This window comes from Drosophila albomicans, chromosome 2L (assembly GCF_009650485.2).
Source record: "Drosophila albomicans strain 15112-1751.03 chromosome 2L, ASM965048v2, whole genome shotgun sequence".
Taxonomy (NCBI): domain Eukaryota; kingdom Metazoa; phylum Arthropoda; class Insecta; order Diptera; family Drosophilidae; genus Drosophila; species Drosophila albomicans.
In genome coordinates this window covers 21,726,288-21,751,231 of record NC_047628.2, presented here as the reverse complement: position 1 = coordinate 21,751,231, position 24,944 = coordinate 21,726,288, and the positions used below count along the sequence as shown (strand labels likewise).

At 39.1% G+C, this 24,944-nt stretch overlaps 1 protein-coding gene across 3 annotated transcripts in view; it reads right to left on the bottom strand.

Annotated features, from left to right (window-relative positions):
• Positions 1 to 24,944, bottom strand: part of LOC117564467 (fibronectin type-III domain-containing protein 3A) — a 48,205-nt gene that overhangs the window by 12,214 nt on the left and 11,047 nt on the right. Inside the window, exons 2-3 of one of the 3 annotated variants that reach the window (XM_034243257.2) lie at positions 19,187 to 20,227; positions 8,484 to 8,537 (exon numbers count right to left, since the gene is read on the bottom strand). In XM_034243257.2, coding sequence (XP_034099148.1) covers positions 8,484 to 8,537; positions 19,187 to 20,132 — 1,000 coding nt within the window. In that variant the 5' untranslated portion in view covers positions 20,133 to 20,227. Of the gene's footprint in view, positions 1 to 8,483; positions 8,538 to 19,186; positions 20,239 to 24,944 lie in introns of those variants that run through there. The other 2 variants (XM_052002694.1, XM_034243260.2) reach the window with 2 other exon arrangements.

Below are 24,944 nucleotides of genomic sequence, written 5' to 3'. Positions count from 1 at the left end.
CTCATGTGACAGATGTTGCCAAATATACGAGAACAGATCCAGCTCCAACTCGAACTCCAGCTTTAACAGCCAACAAACTTGTCATGCATGCACTCCATTTAACAGACTCGTATACTCAACCATATATTGCTCATACGCAATTAATGATTATATCCATTCGCAAGCTATAAAGTCGAAAGGTGCCGCCAAGATCTGCTTTAAATTATGACCACTTTCCACAATATTTATTTCGCATTTACTCTTATGGTATGTCCATTTTTTTAATATGTGTACTATATTAAAATATACAAATTTCTTTTGACTACCATAAAATATGGTGGTCAGTGTAGTTTGTTGGTTCTGGCATTTTCTCCACTTGCCAATTGCTGCTCAATTGTCACATGTGTGTTCACACAAACCATTCAAACAAATACATAGTATATGTGTATACAATATATATGCAACTAATCCAAATGTCTGCCAGCATTTTTGGCACAGATCACAGGCGGCTATCGCCATTGTTGCGGCATATTATTATGGGCTCAAGGTCTGTAATTGTTCCTCCCATCAAACATCGAGCGCCAATCTTCTAGGCAAACTAGAGTTGAGTGCGTGACACGAGAGCCAAGCACGAAATATGTGTTTTATAAGCTGAGAAATCTGAGCTCAAGATAAGTTGTAAAAGTAGTATACTATTATATTATATTTTCCCCCATTGTTTCTGTAAATTTTTAAGACTAAAGAAGTGAAAATTAATTGCCAACAATTTTACTATACCATTAACTCTAAAAATTACCATAAATTTCAATATTTCTTTGCAGAAAAGTTAAACATATAATAACCTAAAGCTGCCTCGCTTGTCGCTGCATGTCAAGAGAACCAAGTAAAATTATAAAGACACTGGAGTTGTGTATAAATCCATTGAACTGTTGCCAAAAACAGTGTTAAAATTCTGACACGCGCCCATCTTTGGACGAAAGCAGTCATTTTCCTCATTTCCCTCGCATGTGTGTGTGTGTGTGTGCTGTGGCTGCAACTGCAACATTGTGGCATGTCATTGCCTCAGTATAAAAGTCAGCAATGCCAAGAAGAAACTAAGCTTTTATGCAATGGCAAACAAAAAAGAAGAAAGAGAGATAGAGAGAGAGAGAGAGAAAAGAAAAGCAGCTGAAGACAAGAAGAAAGAAAACTGTCGGCCTCAATGCGCAGCAGCTCTTCCCATTTTGTCCTCTTCTTCTCACTCCCATTCCCATTCTTATTCCCATTCCACATTCCCATTTCGCATTTCGTATTTCACATTCCAAACTCCCATTCATGTGGCCATTCCAAGTCTCACTCCCATTTATTCACAGTGGTATACTAAGTACTTGCGAAGAGAGCAAAAAAAAAAAAAAACAGCTCCATTGATTTGTGGATTTCTATCATTGTTCAATTTGCGGATTTGTGGATGCAACTGCGACAAGTTAAAGCCAAAAGCTGCGGTTGCCGCAAACACACAACGATATTGTTAGCACACATCTTCTTAGCAGATGTCTAGCCAAGATTACTTTTCGATTCTATTCACTTTTCGGATTTCGGTTTTCGGTGTTCGGCTTAAGCAAAAGGTCAAAGAATTCTCTCTTCTATTGTATTTGAAATCTGCAGTTGTTGACGTTTGTCTAATTTAATAAGTTTTTCTCTTTCATATGTCAACAGTGTGATTTATATATTTTACAAAGTACTACTACAAGTAGTGGATAATTTCTTGATAAATTGCATTGCCAAGCTCTGCTCTTTGTCTTTGAACAACTATTTATTTAATTTATGTTTAACTCAAGGCATTTGCAGATTTATCAGCAATAAAATAAAATACTATTTTATCTTAATGTTTTTCAAGGCTTTTGTATAAAATTAATATTTTATTTATTCGAAAAATAATTAAAAATTAAACAAGCCTTTTGGGAATTTCGAATTTGACAAAAGTTGAGTTCATCAGCCACTTAATTAATTTATATGCTTTCAGGCATACAAATGAATATTTGATAGGCGCACAAAAATGTGCACAAAAGCAAATTTGTTTCTAGATATGATTGATTATTATATATACACATGTACTTTAGAATTTGTATTATATTTTTTGTACATTCACTAAAAAAAACTGTTCACTCTCAATGGCACTTGAATAAATTGTTTCAACTGCACTTAAAACAAGTTAAACTTAATGTCAATGTTTAAGTATTGTTTTGTTGTCGAAAATACCCGAAAAAGTGTTAATAACTTTACCAAACATTTAATAAGCTTAGAGAGCGTTGCGAGATCGCGTTTCCAGTCGGACTGACTGTCGGCACAAGTTTGACTAACTTAGTTGCGGACTAAGTACTTGTAATGTTGCTGGCTGAGCTGAGTAGGTGGGAAAGTGGTGGATAGGGGGGAGTTGAAGGGGTGGTGGTGGTGCATAGTGCATAGTCTAATCAGGCATAAAATGCAGGCGTGCTTAGCCAGCCATGCGTCGCCATGTTACCTGCACTTAGGTGTAAAAATGTTGGCTTAGTGCGCTGACGCATAACATGCCAAAGTGCAGGCGGCGATAGTTGATAACAACAACAACGACTGTGCATAAATATTCACTTTCGCATTTCTCATTTGCATTTCGCATTTGGCATTTAATCAGCCAGCCAGCCAGCTAGGGAACGAAGTGTCTGGCCAGAAATGGACACCAAAGAGCTGCTCGCAACTTTGCCAAGTGTTGAAAGACAGCAATTAGTTAAGCGTTGCGAATTGGGGATTGAAAAAGAGCGAGAGTGTCGAGCGGGGGAGAGAGAGTGCTGTGGTAGAGCTTATCACTTGGCCAGACAGTTAAATGTCTGCAGCACAGGGTAGAAGACAAAACTCCCCGCTGTCTCTGTCGCTGTCTGCACTTAAACTCAAACTTAATTAATGCTAAACAGCTTAAGGGGCACCCCCAAAAACCCAACTACTATCCCACCTTTGAGCTTCCCCTCTTTTCGCTTCCCACTTCCCTCTGCAACTTGATTCTACTTTCAATGAAATCGCTTCGCTTTGCTCGCTTTCTGATCATCTTCCATTTAATTTTGAGCAACTCTGCCGCAGGTCTTTGCCATATTTTATACACTGTCTAATTGCGTGTTGTTATTGCTTTCGGCTGTCATTATTATTACCATTTATTGTTGTTGTTATTACACTTTTTTTTTGTGTGTGTGTGTGTGTGTGTTGTGTATTGTTATTTAAGCATTGTTGTTAGACTGCGACGACCTTTCAATTACTCAGCCACATTGTCGCAGACTGTCATGCAGTCTGCTGCTTTACAAGGTCACACCTTGGCTACGGGCCACGCCTCAATAAGCGTCAGCAAACTAGACGACACTCAAATACACTTTAAATACAGTTTAGAGTATTTGCGAGTCGTTGTTTTGAGTAACTCATTAAAGTTGCAAGTTCTTCAAAGCTTAGTTGAATTATTCATTTTATTTTGGTGCCGCGCGACAAAATGTTGGTACAAAAAAAAGAAGTCTGTGTTCCCATTTATTTTCCCTCTAATCCGCCGTCGCAATGCTCATAAATTTTTTAGCACATGCACAAGATTGCCAATGTATTGGCGGCAGGGATGCCAAGGAGAGGAGAGGAGGCGAGTGGCTAGCTCAATTAGTTGCCATCACGGCGACTAAAACAACATTAAAACGCTGACAGCTCCGACTAGCAGTTACCCTGACTGTATAACTATGAGCGAGCAGCTTCCGGCTTCTTTACAGATAATATGAACATGATAAGTTTCATGATTTATTACCCTATTATAAGTGGAATTTTTGACCAGCTATATATGCATATAGACTACAATTATATAGCTGAAGCTAGTATTAGTATTTATTCCCATCAATAACATTATGGTTTGCATATGTTTTTGGCAGTAAATCAAATCAAATTTTAATTATCCGAAAATCATAAATACTATAAATATGTTGCATATTAAGTATACGACTGTGTTGCTTAGTAAATTAACGTCTTGATGAAAGCACTGCTCAGAATATTAAGTATACGTTCGTTGGGGGGAAAACATCGCTTACTTTTAAAGTGAGCAAGATTCATCACTAAAAATATTAAGTATTCGCCCCGTTTTGCCTGGCAAAATGTAGCACAAAGTGAGTATGCCCAAGTATTGATATTGATACGCAGCAGCTCGGCGCACAAAAGAACTTGCTGATAGCAAAGAGTAAAATATTTGTTTCCTAAACTGTTGGCTGCTTAAATACAAAATATATACAAATACACACACAGAGGCAGGCCGAGATAGAAAGACACACATACTCTGATACAGAGATAATGCACACTCACACACAGAGGAAGATAAGAGTGTGGGACGAAGGAGGGAGCCCGAAAAACACGTGTGCGATGTGGCGACACTGCGCCATTTTGAGGCAGAAGATTTATAGGGCCGCAGCAGTACGTCGCTGTCGCTGTCGCCGTCGACATCGTTAAGGATACTTCAAGGACAAACGAAAAGGACACACAGCGAGAGGAAAAACAGCAAAACAGCTAGTAAACTCGACTCGACTACTCTCGAGCAAAGCAAAGCGAAGCGAAGCGACCCAACTCGACCCAGCTCGACCCAAAAACGAGGCCAAGTAAAACAACAACAGACGCCGCGCAGACATAGACATAGACAAAAAAAATGCCGACAATAGCAACAACAGATAACAACAACAACAACTTCGGGGATATATATGTACGAATGTTGTACAATATAGCGAAACAACAAGCGATATGTATCCATGTGTATGTGTGCGCTACGTGCAACGAGAGCGTGTTAGACAAGCGTGCAAATTCCAAATTCAACAATTTGCACCTGTCACTGTTGCTGCGAAGCTGCTCAATCCGAATCCCACAACGCAAACCCAAACCCAAATCGAAAGCCAAAGACCAAAGACCAAACCCAAATCACCATTACATCCACCCAGTTTTCACACTGTTCAAATTCCAAATTCCATGTCGAACTTTCGGACAAGTGTGCTCAATATTTTGGCAGCCGCTGTACGTGTGACCCCCAAGAGGTGTAAAAGGTGTTGGCTCTGCACTTTTGGGGTCAGTTTCGAGTATTTACAGTTTTGCAAACACCCTTTTTTTTCAGACTCAGACTGAGACTGAGACTGAGAATTCTCTCACACACAATCTATGACGCTCTCTCTCTCTCTCTCTCTCTGTCGGGTCTTTGTTTCACCCGCATCGCTAATTTGTGTGCCACGCTCTAGATTTGAGAACATTAATCAAATCAACTTAATTAATCACTGCGTTGCAGACTTTGATGACGGCCAAGACGCCTACTGCCTCTTTTTTTTTTGTTTTTTTGGTGTAATTTCTATCCACTTTTTAAGTACATTTTGTAACAGTCACTATTATTTTTATTATCGTGTCGCAAAACACTTTAGTCCTGGTTACTGTAACTCATTTTTCAATCTTTAACTACTCGCAAGTCCTTACAAAAGTAAACAAATATATTGACAGTTGTTATTCTTTCTCAAGTCTTTTGTCAGTTCATTAGTAGCATTTTATTTTCACTGGAAATTTCTAGCGAAAGTTGACCGTCTGTTGACCTATTGCGCAGCAAAATAAAATTGTAAGTAAAAATTTGCCTAATCAACATGCATATCATTCTCATTATTATACTCTGACCTTTGTGTAGTCGTCGTCTACCCTTGTCGAGGGCATTTAAATATTTTGGTACAGTAACAAGTCAGCTTCGAGCAGTTGAAGAGCTGCAGCTTGAAATTTTTGTTTGAAACTAAAATGTTACTAGAATGAAATACAACTTTTATTTGCCAAAGTTTTGAGAATATCTACTAAAAGTTTTCTTTTTTTTTTTGGGGTAATTGGACTTTGCGAATACTAGTTTTTTATTTTTCATTTAAATATAATTAAAAACTACATTTTAGAGTAAATACGAAACTTCAAACTGGTGCATAATTTGTTGGTAAATAACGTTGTAAAAAAAAACTAAATAATATTTAATAAGATACTACAAGCTTATGCATAATTTGTTGTTAAATTACCTTTTAAAAAAATAACAATTACTTTTGAGGTTTTGATTTAGATTGAGTAAGCGAATATTGTAAAAATCTGTGCATAATTTGTTGTTATATATTCTTTATGATTCCATTTACACAAAAACAAATTAATGGTAAATTGAAAAGTTGATTTAAAACTCGATTTAATAGGAAACCTTTATCTTAATTTGTAGTAAAATATTCTGATTGATACGAATAAATTAAAATGAAGATTTAATAGGGAACTTAATGTGTTGCAAAGTATTATTTTTGATACCAAGAAATATAATTTAAAAATGCAGAAGATTAAAACAATTACTTGGGATGTTTTTGCTTCCTATTAAATCGTATGATTCATGAGCTGAATTCTAACTAAATCGGTCAGTTAGTCAGTGAGCTTTACATAGCGAGCAAAATACAAGATAATACTAAGTTAAACTGATTAAAGTAATGCGCACTTGCACCACGTCAGATACACACATGAATATATGTATATGAATATATAGTAGAGCTATAGTGCAGCATCTAATTGATGGATCGTTTATAGGGTATATGCGATGCGATGAGTGTGCTTTGTGTTGGAATTCAGCGCCAAATCTCATCTTACAATGGAATGCGGCGACAATGCTCGACCATAAGTATGCTTGTGTGTGTGTGTGTGTGTGTGTGTATGCGAGTGTGTGTGTGTGTGTATGCGAGTGTGTGTGTGGGCGTCAACGTGGGGCATTGTCAGTCAATGGTTCACTTAACGACACTTAAGGAACGCATGCAACAAATTGCAGCGCATCAGCATCGACTCACAGATGAGTTACTCACTGAATTACTGCCCCATCTCCTTGTGTGTGTGTGTGTGTGTGGGAAGTGGAAGTGTATAACTTTTGTCGAGTGTCGTCTCCAATTAGAACATTGGGGCCAGCGTAAACTTTCAAATTAACCTAGTCGAGAGTCGTCAGTCAAATTGAATCGAGTTCACTTGCTAATCAGAGAGTTAAAGTTGTTGTTCGCAGTTATTTTGTTGCTTTTGCATAAACCGCAAAACAGCACGAAAAAGATAGATACATATAAAACATACACACACACACACATAGATATGCATGCATTGAATTTGTCATGGCCATTAAAGAAGGCATCGAGTTGGTCTAAAGCGTCATCTGACCCAAATACCTGACTGCCGCCTAACGTGGCAACGGTAAATGCCAAATGGCCAACTTCTCCAAAGACTCTCTGCCAACTTTGCAAACTGACTTCGCTAGCTGACTTCTATTTCTTCTTCGTCTTCGAGTTCGACTTCTCCAGTGCAGTCTTTTTGCAGTTAACCGAATTCTGTCTGCGTTGTGTGGCGACTTTGTTACTTGACTGATTTCGCTTGCGTGCAGCACTTTCTTTCTAGCCGCACAGATACCCTCTATACCCCACTCAAACGCATGCTAACATTTAGTTGTAATTACAGGCCAGATATTAACTATGAGCACTAGATGGCGCCAGCTTGGCTTTAACCGTTCCGCACTGCGTGGCAAACAACGCGTTCGCTCGCATTCATTTTGTGCTTATCTGTCGATCGTAAAACAATTTGCAGAATGGCTTAGGCTACATAATAAGAATTCTTATTAAAATTCCTAACATTATAAAACTGAAGAGTACACTGATAATTATTTACTTGTATTATAATGTTATAAATAATGTAAAAGAAAATCGTTTGAAGTCAAGCGAAGTATCGTAATAATTGAAGAAATAATTCTCTTAAAAAGTTTTGACTTTGCTCTTTTCTTTTTAAACCACAAGCAATAAAGTTTTGCAGGGTATTTCGACAGTCCATTATGAAACCACTTTGGCTCTTGTTTAATTAAATCGAATTGAATTTAAATGAATTGAGTATGTCCATTCGGTCAGACATTTAAGCAGCCACAGAAACAATGAAGCACACAAGAACACAACGAAGAAAAACTTGAAACTCTTTGCATGTGACTTGCTTCTTTTTTTTCTGTGCAATTCGCACTTTGCGAAAATCACAAGGGCGTGGCAACCAAGTGGTCAACACCAACAGCAAGCAGCGTCCAAAAGTTGTCGTCGAGTTGTCGCCAACGAGATTTGGCACTTTTGATTGTTTCTTGGGGCGGTCAGGCAACAAGTGCAAAAGTCTCTTTGGCGAAATTTCATTTGCAGTTACCATTTAGATGCAGCTAAAAGTGGCTCTGACAAGATGTCAAGTGGTGACATCATCTCGACTTATGCTTGATCAGAGCTGGCAATGCCCTCGTCATAAAAAGTTAAAGTTTAAGAACTTATACTTGCATAACTTATCAAATAAAAAAAAAAACCAAATAGAAGAAAATAAAAAGTTGAAAAGCTTGTCGCTTGTCTGTCTTGACCTTGTCAACGCCCATCGCAATTACGGATAGTTTGCATTGCAGTGCAGAAAAGTTTAGCTGCTGCAGCTGTCGTTAATTGAAAATTGTCATTTGCACTTACGCTGGCAGCCACAGGGCGTATGCGCAATGTTAAACATCTTTGCTTGTGTCTTACCTGCAAGGAAAAGAGAGAGAAAAATCAAATTATCAAAATGTATTTAAACACACATACACTTTAAGGCTTATTACTAGCAATAAAAACAAACTGTGTGTTTCCAAATGCGTTTTAATAATTAAATCAATTTGAATACAAATTAATCTTTCATGCAGAATCTGTAATTTTTCACCGAAATTTGTTTGCTGATTTCACGCTCATGTCAAAATCAATTGAAGCACGCTCCACTGAAGTGTGATTGACTGGCTAATACCCTGTTTTCGGCATAATTAATATAGTTCTACGCCTGCCACATGGGGTATCATGCAGCTGCACAGTTTCTCTCACTTCATGCTTCTGGGGAAGAGCGTGTGGATGTGCTATTTGATTTCGAAATTTCACCAAAATTTGCTAATTTGTTTAGTTAGCTTTATAAACAATTCGCGTGTATACTTATGCTTTGCATGTGTGCCAAATGAAACATCGCAATTCTCAGGAAAAACACACACAGAAGAACACTGTTAGATCTTGTTCGAAATGAGTTTATAAATTCAAGAAGCGAAGCATCAAAAACCACAGGCGACACATTTAGTGAATAACATTTTGCTTTTGGGTTCTTTTGAACAGCATATGGATTTATTTGCTATTATTAACACTATGCGTATTACTAGTATTATTATTATTATTATTATTATTATTATTATTATTATTATTATTACTAGTAATATTATTATTGGTATGACCCGACCCGGAGTACATTATGTGGCTTTTTATTTTACGACTGCTGCGGGTCTAAGGGGCGTGGCAAACAATGCCTATAAACTCAACTGCGCCGAGTGTGCCTGAGTGTGTGTGTGTGTGTCTTGCCTTTGGCTGATTGTTGTGCCGAAGTGAGTGTCTTCACTCAGTTTTGTCAGGCGACCCACATCGCAATCATTTTTACGAGCCACACACACACACACACATGACAAACGGGGTACTCGTTGTTAATGCATGCGAAATAAAACACGATGTAACGATGTTTCCACGATTTGAATAGTCTGCCGAAGGTTGTCTTTGATTACATATATTGTGGTCGCTGTTTTCGCTTTCCTAGCATACCCTGTAACTTGTAAGACGAAGTAGTCTATTCCACTGGCAAAAATATAAAATGGAAAATTCAAATGAAATTGAAATTTAATAACACGCCAGCATTGTCTAAGTCATTCAACTAAATCTCAAATGAATATATTGTAGCTTCAAATTCATTAACATAGAGTTTAAGGTCTTTAGAAATCATATACATTTAATATATCATTTTATCACTAAGCTAATATAATAAAAAAAGCTAAATCTCAAATGAAAATATTATAGCCTAAGCAAACATAATAATAAAACTAAATTTCAAATGAAAATGGAAAATTAAAATGAAATTGAAATTTAATAACACGCCAGCATTGTCTAAGTCATTTAATAAAACTAAAATGAATATATTATAGCTTCAAATTCATTAACATAGAGTTGAAGGCCTTTAGAAATAATATAGATTTTATATATTATCACTAAGCTAATATATTAAAAAATACTAATAATTTATCTACTATTATATTCTGATATTTATTGATTTCATATATTACATTGTCTTCATATTAACAGAATAAAATAAATGAAATTATTTACTACTTAATTTTGACATCACAATTCAACATGCATTGTCCCAGAGTATTTTGCAGTCGTTATTCTTTTAATTCAACTGTCACACCCCAATGTCTAGACACATTTAATCATGTATGTCAATTTTAATGTATACAGCATATCCGCCGGTCGAGCACACTCAACACAACTCAACTCAAGAACACAGGCATTCTGCTGCTATTACTTACGCAAATCAACACTTGAACAGATTTTTTACAATCAGAGTAAAGCAAACAGAATTACGAGCTAGAATTAGTCTTTTAGTTTTATGCGATGCACGTGCTGTGAACTCAACTCAAGAGTGGGCACAACACAAACTAAAGTGGAGTTAGCTTAGCGACAAGATAAATCGCATACATAAAAGCCAAATGTCTTAATATATTTATGTATGCAGATATCAAATTTCAAGGGGTGATATCAAGGCTTTGATTGATGAATGGCACTGGAACAATAACTTTTAGCACGCGTACAATCAACTCCCCAAAGAGTGCGCTTAGTTTATTATTAAGAAAAAAAAAAACAAATATTAATAAGCAGCAACAGGAACTGCAGTTAAGCACCATTAATTTAATTTATGAGTTTAATCAAATTCACACTAAAATTACAAATCAAAATAAAATTTATTAGATTAATCAAATGAAAAGCAAATTGTTTGCATTTGAATTTCCGAATATACATATATATTTTTTTTGGCTGACAATTGAATGACTGCGAATGGAATTGAGAGCCATAACGGGTAAGGGAATGGCAGCTCCAACAATAACACTAGCCAAATTCAAGTATATACGCTATATATGTATGGCAGATGATGGCACCAGCTAGCTATGGATGCCGATATATACAATACCCAAATATATATACAGACAATATTTCCTTATGTATTTTTGTTAATAAATGAATCTGCCCAAAAAAAAAAAACCAGCGAGAAAAAAGACGAAACAAAAGCTAAAAGAGACAAAAGTAAGCAGCGAGAATGAAAAATAAACAAGCAAGTGCGACGCTAAAAAGCGAGTGTGCTCGACACTCAAACACTGCGTAGGGAATTGTTTGCTGTAGTGTGTTATTTCATTGTAATATATGCATAACTTTGATTTTGATTAGAAATCTATTTATTAATAAGTTTATTTCCCTTTCTTTTTGCCCGTTGCACTCACTTGTTATACCCGTTAAATGCAGCCAGGGTATAACAAGTTTAGGATCAAAAAGGAGCACACACCAACCAGTAGCACCAACGGCATCGACGAAAAAAAAAAAAAAAATGTAGAAGAGAGAATCACATGAATGGCACTTAACTTGCCAGCCTGAAGTAGAAGCTGCAGATGAGCGCACGATAGAGATGGCAACAGCAGAGGATTGCGAACGTTGGAGTGAGATGGCAAGAGGCAAAACTGTAACAGTTACAATTTTAATGCGCATTGCATGTGTGCTTGCCACACCCTCCGGCCATTGTCTCCCCCCTTTGCTGCTGCTGCTGCTGCTACTGCTGCCGCATCCCTCTTCGTTCCGCATATGTATCTAAAGTAAGTTTTGTTGTTTGATGCCAATTTTTTGCATTGCTCCTCCGCTCCTCCTCTCGACTATACTATATATATTTTTTGTTCGTTCGTTTTTTTTTTGTGGGTTGTTGAACTCGAGCGTCGAGCGCTTGGGTCATAAGTGGCCCTAGCCAAGAGCATTCAGCTAGGCAGGCGGACGGGGAAGGGGAGGGTCAGAGGGCAGCAGTCCTAGTAACAATACCAACAACGACAAGCGCAACACAAATCAAATGAAAGCTGCGATGCCGTCGTCGTCGTCGTCGACGTTGCGGCTGCCTCTTTTTTCATCAGAGTTAAGAAAAATGCGACGATATAAATATATGTAAGTAACAGACATATATTTCTATGTATAAGTGTGTGTGTATATAGTAAATTCAAAAGCTATATAAAATATGTTCAAATAATAAACACACACACACACACGCACGCACTTGGAGAAATTTATGTTTGCTATGTTTTAATGCTGTCAACTGATATTGTTCAATTTCCAAGTTTGTAGACACATTTTTTTTTTCTTCTTTTTTTTTTTTTGGCCTCTCCTTACCACAAGCCACACTAGACGCATAGGTTGCCACGCCCCTCTCACACACACACATACGCAGAGAGACGGAACCCCATTAAAAAGCAATTAAAAGACGTTTCTCACACTTAAGATCAGAGCAGGGAAGTCAAGTTGGCAGACAGACGACAAACCTGGCGATATTCGATGTCTTACGGCTATTTGCAAGGTCATCAGACACAAACACACACACACATACACACACAGACCAATACTTTTGTGCGTGTTTGTGTGTGTGTGCTCAAGAGTGTTTGCATTAATAACCTGTGTGTCTGGCCGTGCTTGTATAGTATAAGAATCATGAATATTACGCATACGCCCCGAGCGTATTTCTTGATAGCTTCACACAAAACCAAAGCCAGCAATCGACTCGGGTATACCCTTTAAATAAGTCATGAGTGAGTGACTGTGTACTTTATGCATATATTCACACATTCACACTTACTCAAACTTCTCACACTGCTCGCCACTAGATGGCGCCAGCTGCTCGCCCACAAGTAACAACAACAACAAAAAGTTTGCTGTCTAACTTTTGTGTTTATTACCGAAAACCTAATAAAGTTGTGCAGTTTGAACACACTGCACGTGAGTGTAAAGTGTGTGTGTGTGTGGTTGTGTGGGTGTGTGTGAGTGTGTGTATGCACACACTAGTTCAAGGCTAGAGTGTTTCCCCATTGTTTACAGTTTAACAACTTTACCACGTTTTTGTTGATGGTGAATTCTACACGGAGCAAAAATATGTTTGCCCTCTCATCTAGTGGTATAAAAAAGAATCTGCATTTTGCTAATTGGCAAAATACTATATGCATATACTTTTAACCGCAACTGTGCTGGGCTTCGGAGGCTGCCGATGACATTTTCACGCTTTGCAAATAATAATAAATTCGAGTTTAATAGACTTGTTGTTTTGCACCAAGCGAAACATATGCAAATGAGGCAGAATCAAAGCACACACACACAAACACACACGAGAGTATATATTCATCGCAGATGAGTCAACAATTAATACAGAGGGAACGGAACAAAGCCAAAGACCATTAAGCAATATTAAGCAAACAATTGGACTGGCAGAAAACAAAGTTCAGGGTTAGGCGAAATACACTTTTCGAATGTTGCAACACGCGTTGCAACACAACGAGGTCAAATTAGCGGCAACTATGCAAATGCATTGTGACACAATAGGCAAAAAAAAAAAAAACAAAAACACCAAAAATAAAAGGAAGGTAGAACGACCTATTAGCATTTGGCACAATGAAATTGGGTAAACCGACAAAGTCTATAAATCTAAGCGCCAAATCGGATCGTAAAACTGGACAAGTTTATGCTTTTGCTTTGTGCAAACAGTCGTACTATAAATTGTGGGAGACTTGTCAGGTAAAAGAGACGCAACAGTGATGTGCATAAAACTCACAGTTGAGAGTTGAACTGAGCTCACGTTTTGCTCAATAGCCAATCTTAAAAGCATGTGAAAACGATAGTGATGACATCAGCAGCAGCAGACTCCCTCCTCCTCTACGCCCCCTTATTGGCTTTTGCGCTTCTTAGTGCAACGTGCAGACAAATCCAATTGTCAGTGGAGCATTGAACTGGAGCCTGAAAGTATTTGCCTAGCTGAGTAGTTGACAAAATTGGAAATTGAGATGAAAACCTATTTTGTCAGTGTGTGTGCTGGAATAATGGCAGCACTGTTCTTCTTTGTACAATACTCTCTTGCCTCCCTCCATTTTACTGTTACTGTTACTGTTACTGTGACACAATTTAACTGTATATCAGGTGCCCATTTATTCTCGAGTTTCCCCCCACACAACACACACACACACACTTAAAAGCACATTTTCGGCAGCAACGTGAAATACGAGTACTTACTGTATTTATTGGTTATTTGCGAGTCTCTTAATAGCTGCACTGCGGGTGCAAAGGTCACAGTGCAGAGGGCACTGCTCATAATTATGCTCATTAAATGGCCATAGACAATGGCATATAAATTACTCGAGAGCCGCCCAGCTCCGTTCGCTATATGCTCTCTGCTCTATGCTTTACAAGTCTCAATACGCGACGTCAATGTTTGGCAATGTGCGGGCTGAACAAGAGTTAATTAAAAATTATGACCAACACGTTGCGGCAACTGCCAAAGAGTGTGCTCAACCATGAGATACCCTAACTTGGAGAGAAATTTTTGAAGAATGTTCTAAGAATATGTAAAAACAAATAAGTTAGCTACAGTTGAATGTGCTCGAATGTAAGATACCCGTTACTCATTTTGAATATACCAAATATTGCCTTAGGTATTTTTGTGCTACACTATTCTGGTATATTTTAAGAATAAATGTATACCACAAAAATACCTACCACAAATATACCAAAGGCTATATTTGGTATATTGGTATAGTACTACAATACATTCAAAATATACCATAGAGGAATAAACATACCAAATTGTCACTTTAGAATTTTATGTCTTCAAGTTAAAATGCCTAAGGCTATTTTTGTGGTACATTATTTTGGTATATTTTAAGAATACATTTATACCACAAAAATACCTAAATATACCGAAGGCTACATTTTGGTACATTGGTATAGTACTACATTCAAAATATACCAAAATTCTCACATACCAAATTGCTACTTCAGAATTTTATATCTTCAAATTAAATTATTTTTGAAGATTCAGCATTTGATTATACGAAGCTTACAACTTTTTTATTATAATACATACTACTAAATGTGGCATATATTATAAGATATCTAAAACTTATTAAACTACACACTAAATTTTATAACATAAACTTAAATAATATTTGACATATTAAACTTTTTAACAGCGGACAGACATAAGAATTTATTAATCTCATTTTAGCATGTTACAAACCCTTATCAAAATGCATATGACCCGCTTTATTTTTGTGTGGAGTGCTTAAATACATTTTGGCTGTGCGCAGGGTATGTAACGAGATTAAAACAGATAAAAAGATAAAGCCGCTGGCAGCAAGCACATGCTTGTAAGATATTGAAATTTATACCGAGGCTTTGGCCATGTCGAACCGTTGTCAGCGCTTAGAGTTCATCGAGCAGCCACTCAATCGAAGAAGGCAGCTCGCGATGCGATGCGAAAGTGGAAAGAGGAACGTAAGTATTTTGATTGACTGTGGTTCAAGTTCTTGCTCCCATTCTCCCTCTCTCTCTCTCTCTACTTATCTCACTCGATGTTACGCTGTCGATTACGCGTACTTTGATGTCTCCCCTCGCAATCGAAGTGGACCTGAGACGAGTTCATTGAACGCACAGCGCTTTCTACAACTTGTCTGTGCACTGTTGAATGGCACACTTACTCTCCACAGATACTCAATACTTGATGCTCAATGCTCGATGTTCAGCTATCAAATCAGTTGATGAACTGCTTTTATTATTGAGAGAGAGAGAGAGAGAATTGAGAAGTTTAAGCAAACACAAACAATTCAGAGGTGGAAATGGGGTCAAAGCGAAGGGTAGAAGAAGCAGCTTATTATAAAATCTGCAGCAAAAGGAGCCATTCTTTGTACAATTAAATGCGTATCTTTTATACGAAAACTTTATACTACAATTACGGGTGAATAAAATAAATGCTGAAGTACGTTTCGGAAATTTTGCAAAGCTTCTAAAGCGTTTGCAGCTTTTTATCTGCGCCGTCTTTAAGACTAACCATTGGTGTGTGTGTGTGTGTGGGGCATATAAAATAATAAGAATTATGTTGATTAGAAGCACAGACAGAGTGCGAGTGTAAGTTATGCCGAGTGAAGCACAATCAACACTCCAAGCCTCCTCAACTTCATTTGAAGTGGCGCCTTAGCAAAAACAACAACAGTTTTTCGCACGCAGCCAAGGAGGAAGTGGTGTAGGGAAGAGGAGGAGGGGGCAAGAGCATGCTCAGCATTCTTATAATTATAACATGCTCAGCATCCATATCAATATAGCCCCGTCGTCGACGTCGTCTTTGTCGCCCCGGGAGAAAATTCCATTAGAGGGAAAAGCCGAGCCCAGCACGCACTTAGAGCCATTTTCTTGTGCCAGTTGATTCGATTAACTAGGAAAAGGAGCAAGGAGCAAGGAGTTGGAGACACATTTCGTCTCTGTCACTTCCGTTTGGCATAAACCGAAAGAGAACAGACCACAACAGAGGAGGGCGGGGGGTCAAGACGGTAAAAGCCATTTACACTTGCTTGTAATTGTAAATTATGAGCTTCCACTTTGCACATGGGCTCTAAAACTATTTGGCATGCAGGAAACCAAGGGAAGCAAACACAGACTCACAGAGAGTGAAGAGATTGAGAGTGAGTTAAGAGTTGAGGAAACTGCCAATTCCCGTCACATGCAAATACAATTAGCAACTTATGTTTTGGCAATTGAATTAAATTTCGTCCATTTGCAAAAACAATAAACTATGCACAACGCCAAGTTCTTGTTACTGCTCTCTCTCTCTCTCTCTCTTGCTCTTGCTCTTTAGATGTCTGATCATTATTATGTATGGCATGAACAGGTAGAGGACACACAGTTTCTACTCTCTCAATCAATAAAGTCTCCCGACGCAGCCCAATTAGGGTTAAAGCCACGAGACTGCGACAACAGATTGAGCAAGCTTCCTCAGAGTGAGACTGAGACTGAGACAGAGACTGAGTCAGAGGCTGAGGTAATTGAGGTTTCTGGGTTGCGCGCTAAACTTGATTAAATTCAATTATCTTGGCCAGACACTCCCCACAGCACAGCACCCTCTTTTTATTTTTTGCTTTTTCTTGCGGCCAAAGAACAAATCTCTATTCGCAATTTCCAAGTATTTCGAGAGCAGCTCCGGTTTTGACGCTGGCCGAAATGATAGCTGAAGCGGATACGACTTTCTGCCTGGCCTCAACTATGTACGATCGAGAGTGCCAGTTTCAGTCAGTTGCAATTCCATTGGCAATTCCAGTTTCAGTTCCAGTTCCAGTCAAACAACTCCGTTACCGCGCTTGCCACGTGGGCGTTTCTACAGTTATGCTAATAGAAATAACTAGAGGAGGGCGCGGTGACAAGGGAAATTGCATCGACAATCGATCGTGCTGTGCTGCTGGGATTGTATACATATATAGTATTTATGGCATAGACGAGTTGACCAGATCAGTTAACATATTGAGTGACTTGTGGGTGTTGTCCGGCGTTTGCGCGTGTTCCAAATTAATCGAAAATTGTTTTCTACGAATACTTTGCTGGCAGTGAGAATCACAAGTTTTAGCAGAACTTATCATTATTCATGAATTTTGGCTAATAGCGCATTATTGGTAATTTGGCGTTATTGCAGAGTGGGAGAAATACGGTGAAATCTGTTATTTTAAATGTGAATATCAGCTTCAACTTGGCTGTCAATCACTAGGTCAATCTAGCTGACACAAACAGAGTTTACTAGACTTTATCGTTCATATTATTAAGCATTTAGCTAAAAACAGGTGGCAACAACAATTAGTTATTGAAGTACTGAATGAGGCAGTCAGTTGGTCAATCAGTTGATAAGCTAGTTACACACTCAATTCAACTACACGGTAATCATTCCACATCTTGTACATCAATCATACCACTTCACAATGTTCAAACAATGGATATATGAAATCATAAATAATATATTACCATATGATATTTTGTGTATCAGCTGTGATTTGACTGTCAGTCAGTAGGTCAATCAAGTAAAGAAACTGATATTTAAAGCAAATAGACTTTAAAAGCCTATATGATTTATATTATTAAGCATTTTGCTAAGCAGACTGTAAAAAGGGCAGTCAATCAGGTCAGTCAGTCATAAACAATACCATATAGTATGGTGAGCGTGAGGATCGCTGTCAATCAGCAGGTCAATCAAGCGAAAAACCAGAAAGTGTAGACTTTAATGTTACTAAACTTTCGTTCAGACTGTCAAATTAATCACAGGTTACTGAAATACTAAATAATACAGTCTATCAGTCAGTCACACAATCAATTCTACCAAACGGTAATCAATTAGTTATTACAAATGTTGTAATAGTTGCAATCATCCATCACTCAATCGAAATGAAACCAGTCAATCATAAATAATACTAAACATTTAACAGAGAGCAAGTTCAACCATCAATCATTTAGTTGAATTACTCACAGCTATTACAAAGTTTAAGTACTGCTGTTAACTGACATTTTCTTATACTAGCTTCGACCCCACGTTTAAGTTAAAGCAGCTAAAGTTTATCATAGATAACACAGCATCGTGCTAGTCTATTAATAGATTCAACTAAGTAAATCAAGCACACTACAACAATGTTGCTGCTAAATACGAACTACGCGATTTGCAGAGCTGCTGATAAGAATTCAGCATCATCCAACATGTTCCGGGACGGATAAGTTGTCATAGTTTCATTTGCTGTTTCAGTTTTTATTTTTGTTTTTAGTTTGCCGTTTGATAACGTTGTTTGCTGTTCCTTCCGTTTTCGAATTGTAAAGTCAACTGCAAATCATTTCAATTTACGTTTTGAGGAAGAGGAATCCGATGAAGAGAGCTTACTTGTTGACTTTGCAGCTTAAATGACAGATACAATTGCAGATGTAGATACAGCTGCAGATATACATATCTATGTAGAGACATAGTTGTTGTGGAGTTTGGGGTTTGGGTGGTTTGGGGTTGGGGTGTCTATTTTGAAGACTTGAGTGAGACTTTACGCAGCTTAGCCTTGAGTGTCGCCTAATCATGGGAATTGGAGCTTGCAGACTCAAAACTCACACAAAGCCAGGCAAAGGCTTAGCAAAAGTTTCGTGACGAACTGAGTTATTTAGCGGCTTCCCGACTGCTGCTGCTGCTGTTGCTAAAGCTTGGGATTATGCTAGATGTAATTAGCAGCCATCAGTTAAGAAGAAGGGGGACAGAGTTAACTCACCATATTCCGCCGAGATGGCGCACATGGGCTGATGATGATGCTGATGCGCGTGCGGATGCTGATGCTGATGCGAATGCGGATGCGGGTGATGCGGATGCTGTGGACAGATACCCTCGTGCGGATGCGGCGCAATATAGTATTCCGATGGAAAGAATTCGCCGGGATACTGTATATAGACCGGTCCAGGCGGCAATGCAGCTGCCACTGGCGGTCCAATGCCATTTGTGCTGTTCCCACCTCCAACTCCCCCGCCTCCGCCTCCTCCATTGCTGCTGGAGACGCTGCTCACACTGCTGGCGGAGCTGCCGCCAGACCCGCCATTGGGCGAGATGCCGCCATGTCCGTTCTCGTGTGGCTGCTGTTGATGGTGTTGCTGCTGCTGCTGTTGTTGTTGTTGCTGCTGCTGTTGATGGTGTTGGTGTTGATGTTGATGTGGTGCTGCATGAGGTGGCGGCGGTGCTTGCAGCATATGATGCTGATGTTGCATGGCCGCCAGCAGAGCCAGTTGCTGCTGTGGATGATGCAGCGCACACACTGGCGGCACCAATTGTGCACCCTGCGGCGGCGTCGCCGTCTGTTGCAGCAACGGCGGCGACGCTGGCAGCGAACAATTTGAACCGTCCGATGGCGATTGTTGCTGCTGTTGTTGCTGCTGTTGGGGATGTTGCTGTGGTGCTGGTCTCACTGCCGTTGCTACCAAATGTTGCTGCTGCACAGCGGCAGCTGCTGGCAATGGGGCTGCCTGCAACATGACAATGTTGCAAGGTGGCGACGTTGAGTTCGTGATGCTATTTAAACTCGCCGTTGACGATGCTTTTGAAGAGCAGCTGCCCGCATTGCTGTTGTTGCTGTGATTGTTGTTGTTGTTGTGGCTTGTGGTGCTGTTATTGTTGTTGTTGTTGTTGTTAATGGTGTTCTGTTGCTCGGCAACATTACGTCGCACCATGCTAAATGCCTTGTCTTTTGTTTTTATTCTTGGGGGCTAGTTAGCACAAGCTTATCACCATGACTGGGAATGTTTTCTCCACTTTGTGTGTTTATCTGCGAAAAGAGGGAAAACAAGGGAAAACGTCGACGGCAAAATGGTGTTTGCCTTCGAATTAATAATTGCAGCCACGTTTGCCACATTGAAACTTGCCACTGCGAATGTGTTTACGTTTGCGTTTGCTACTTCCATTTCCCACCCAAAAAAAAGAAAAGAGAAAAACACACGGTGGCTCCCAAATTGGGGTCGACAACGATAAGCCCCGCCCCCTTACCCTCTTCTTCGACGCTTTCAAGGTTATCATATCGCCCTTTTTATTTGGTTGTAGTATGTGTGTTTTCTTTTATTTAGGTTGTGTTTGCTTTTGGTTTTCGTTTTAGCCCAGTTTCAATTGAATAGAATTGCGAAATGGTTTAGTTCCGCAGAACTCGCTTGACTCTTGCCAGCTTATCTTATCTGCCCAAAAGAAGCTGTGTGAGCCACAGTGAAGCTTGTTTAAAGAGCGCTCTCACAACAACAACAACAACAATTCAATTGTTGTCTGCTGCCATTGTTGTCTCAATTAGCGTTGCATAAACGGTTCAATACATTGCATAACATTGCTGATTATATCTCAATCGATGCCACGATTCATATTAGCACATCAATGCATTAATGCAATTTCGTTTAATTCGATTTAATTAATTGCAAATGGAGTCAATTGTTCGATCTTTTCTCGAGTGCATTACATTACACAAATAATGGAGTTTTGCAAACTGTTTCAAGGTTCATTTCGTGAAGAGTGTTTGCGTATTCCTTTACACTCGAGAAAATGTATTTTTTTGTGCAGTTTGCGTTGACTCACTAGCCAAACAAATGACATTACCAATTTGCAGCTGGAACTAAAGCTATTGCTCACCTTGTTTTCAAATCAATCTAATATTTACCAAGTTACTCACATAACTTCCTGACTACGAAAGATAAAAAGAATGAGACTATTTATTTGCATGAAATTGTTTATAACTGAATTATCTATTAAATTTAGTTTAGTATGAGCTGCAACTGGAACTAAAGCGATTGTTAAACTTGTTGGCAATTCCATTTAATATTTAACAAGTTACTCACAAAAGATAAAAAGAGTGAGACACATGTTTTGCACTTTTCTCGAAATTTTCGTTATCTACGTTGACTATTCAGATTAACTTGAATCACTAACAATCAATATATATATTTTCTTACTCATAAAATTCCTGACTAAATATATAAATGGAAAATCTTGTTAGTCAAGGATTAAAGTTTGTTTGTACGTCTTCAAAAATGTTGGATATTTAAAAAAATATGTATAAAATTTGTAAGAGTAAGAACTAATTAATTCTTTTTCAGAATGCAATATCTGCAATTAATGTTTGGCCACTTTTCTAAATTTTTTACTTGATACATTGTTGTTAATTTGTCATACAATTTGCATATTTGCAACAGCAGCAACAAATAGTGTTGGCTGACCACCCAGAAATGGCAAAGGCATAAAAATAAAGAGACTTCAAAGACGTGGCTGACTGGCTGGCAAATGAAAGTTTAATGAAACCCCGCAAATAACAAACAACGAACAGGCAAATAAACAAACAAACAAACGAAACGAAATGAAATGAGGATGAGTGCAAGTGTGAATGTGAATGTGGATGGTACAAGTATTCACACTCGTATTCGTGTGGTATTCATAGACGTGTCTTAATCGTGCCATGTGGAATGCCAAATGCAGTCTCGGGGGTTCCCCTTTTTTTTTTTTGTTGCCACAGCTACTCCAGCTACTCTAGCTCTTCAACAATTTGCGATATTTGATGCCATTGTCATTGTTGTTGTTCTGCCTGTTAATGCAGCTTTAATTTAATCGGTCTGTTGCCTCGTTCTTGCTGCATTTTCACGCTGAGTGCACAGTTTTTGACACTGCTTATTAGATATAGCACCGACTACACCATACATATATATACTGCATTTGCATGTGGATACTTAAGGGTTCATTGAACCAAAGGCGGGAAAAGAATGTTTAGCTACAATTCTTAGAGGCAGATTATGCCAATAGCGACCGCAAGTTGCAAAAGTTTTGCATGCAGCAAAGCAGTCTCTAATTGATTTAGTGCGTCTGCAGTGCTACTCTCTCTTTCTCTCGCTTCACTTCTCCCAGTGTCTCTCTCTCGTTCACTTCTCCCCTGCAGCAGCAGTGGAAAAAGAAGAACAACAAAAACAATGAGTGACTGTTGTCACCTGTCTCAATATGTGCTCTCACGGCTGTCTCAAGTGGCTCAGACAGACCCACGCTCCAGACAATGAGACACATGCACCGTCAGCGATTCCGGTAATGATGCCCTGCCCCACGGCTGTCCCTTCTGCTCTCCCCTCCCCTCCTCTCAACGGTGATGTGAACGTTGTTGGCCCACGCGGAAATTTACGCAGCTTGGCAATTGCCTTCATTTTGTGTTTTTGTGTCTGGACAGACAGACAGACAGACAGACTGTCTGGAGAGGCGACTTTCTTAGCCGTGTATTTGTGTGTGCTGCATTTGTGTCAAAAGTGTCTAGACCGGCCTTGGAGTGGTGTGGCATGGCGTGGTGTGACGTGGTCTGCGCGTAAGCGTGCCCCAATGCAGCAAAGAGGCTTCTCCTATCCTGTCGCCCGATCCCTGACGATGACGACGAAGTCAGCACCTTGAGCGCTTTGATGAGCCCCATTTGTTTTGCTGCGCGCATGACAATGCAGCTGACGATGATGACGAGATGACTGCATAATATAGCAGGCAGACACTGCAACTGTCTAGCCGAGCAATTTCTAGGCGAATAATTTGTATAGGAAGCGCAGTATACACTGCACTTGCACTGCTTGCAGCCAACAGCGATCTTTATTGCAAGGTGTACTGCTTGCAAGCAGTGCAAGTGCTTCCCCTTTTACAATTTGCCACGATCACTATCAAATTTCCTTGTAATTCGCTGGAATGCATTGCAATTAGTTGCCTTCAGCTTTTGCAAACGATCTTTCGAAAGTAAAACAATTGCATCAGCAGGTGGTTGTACATCAATTATCTCAGTGCATTTCGGGGCAAGTTTACTGCTCGTATACTTAATGAGTTCGAATGGCAAAACGTGGGAGATGCAACAAAGCAGAAGTTACCAAAAGTAACGCTGAGCAGTAATTAAAGTGGAGATTATTCGTAGATTCGGCATACAAATAAAAGTTCAATCTTTGCAATCTTTACAACAGAGTTACATCATTCTAATATATTTTTTAGAAGTTCAATTATTAAATAATCCTATATAAAATCAAGATAACTTGTGCTATAAAACTGTAGCAAAGTTACAGTCTTTTTCTATTTTTATACAAGTTAATTTTTGCTCTCTGACTTGAGGCTAAATTTTCGCTTTGACGCTCCCCCATTGAAATGCTCTTAATGAAATAGCACAGAATACACGGAGGCATTTGTGGCAAGCGAGGCATTTGTGCTGCTCTTGCCACACGTAGCTAAAGTGGCAGCAACACTTTTTCATTCAGCACTGCTGAACAATAGAAGAAAAGAAAGGTGTGGAACCTTTTGCATTTCGTTTTCTTTTCTCATTTTATTTATTGTTTTTTTTTTTCCTTACTCTTTTTTTTTTTTTTTTGTTATTTTGATAGCTTTTGTGTTAACGAATGGCTTACTTACACATACACTTAGACACACACACAGACAGAGACAGAGAACGAGCGAAAAGCGGCATTGCAGCCGACAGCAACTACAATAAAGGCAAATTTTCTAACGGCAATTTCCAGCAATTACCTAGTTACCGTTAATAGACATGTTGGCCAAGTTGCCGAGTGGCAATACATGAAAAAATGCTGGCTCCAATGTGCACTGAGAGAGATGAAGGGGGCAGAGAAGTGTGAAGAAGTGTGTGCATTGGTTAGAGAGCGACGCAAGTGCATCATCGTCATCGTCAACGTCGTCATCGTCATCGTTGTTGTTGTCGTCGTCATTGGTGTCCATTTCGCAGCTTTCTTCTGTGCGCTCGAATGCATCAATGGCGACGACGACGACGACGCCGATGATGACGACAATGATAATGAGAATGATAATGATCATGAAGCAGCATGATGATGAAGTCTCTGGAGTTGAGTTGCTTTTGAGCCACGTTTCACTTGGCAACGCCTACGAGTTGAATAGACAACTTAGGGGCAACCCGATTCGAGTCACAATAAATAGTTATTGTATACCGTTTAAGTACATTTGGGTTTTTTTTTGTTGTTTTGTTGTTTGTGGTCTCGGATTTGACCTGATCCCCACGTACCCAATTTCAGTTGTGAGCAATAATTTGTGGTTTCATGCTGCTGCTGCTGCAACGAGACAAGACATCAGGCAGTCATTCATTCAGTCAGTCAGTCAGGCAGTTATTCAATCAGTCTGAAAGTCATTCAGTCAGGGAATTGTTCAGCCAGGAGACTAGTCAGTAAGGCATTCACTCAGTTAGTCAGTCATTCAATCATTTACCTAGTCAAGCGGTCAGTTAGTCAATCAGCCATGTAGTCAGTCAATCTCATGCAAGATGTTGCCACATTCACTAACCAACTTAATTGCATAAGCCTCTAAGAAACCAGCAAGCAAGCAAGCCGCCAGCTAGCCGCATGCCTCAATAATTCCACCAACTCAGCCTGACTGCTGATGATGCTGCTGTGGTTTTGTTTGTTGTGCAAAAGCGTCTGGGTCTGCGGTTTGTTGTTGTTGTTGTTGTGAGTAAAAATCACAATTTTCTACTAGTGTATGCAGAAAAG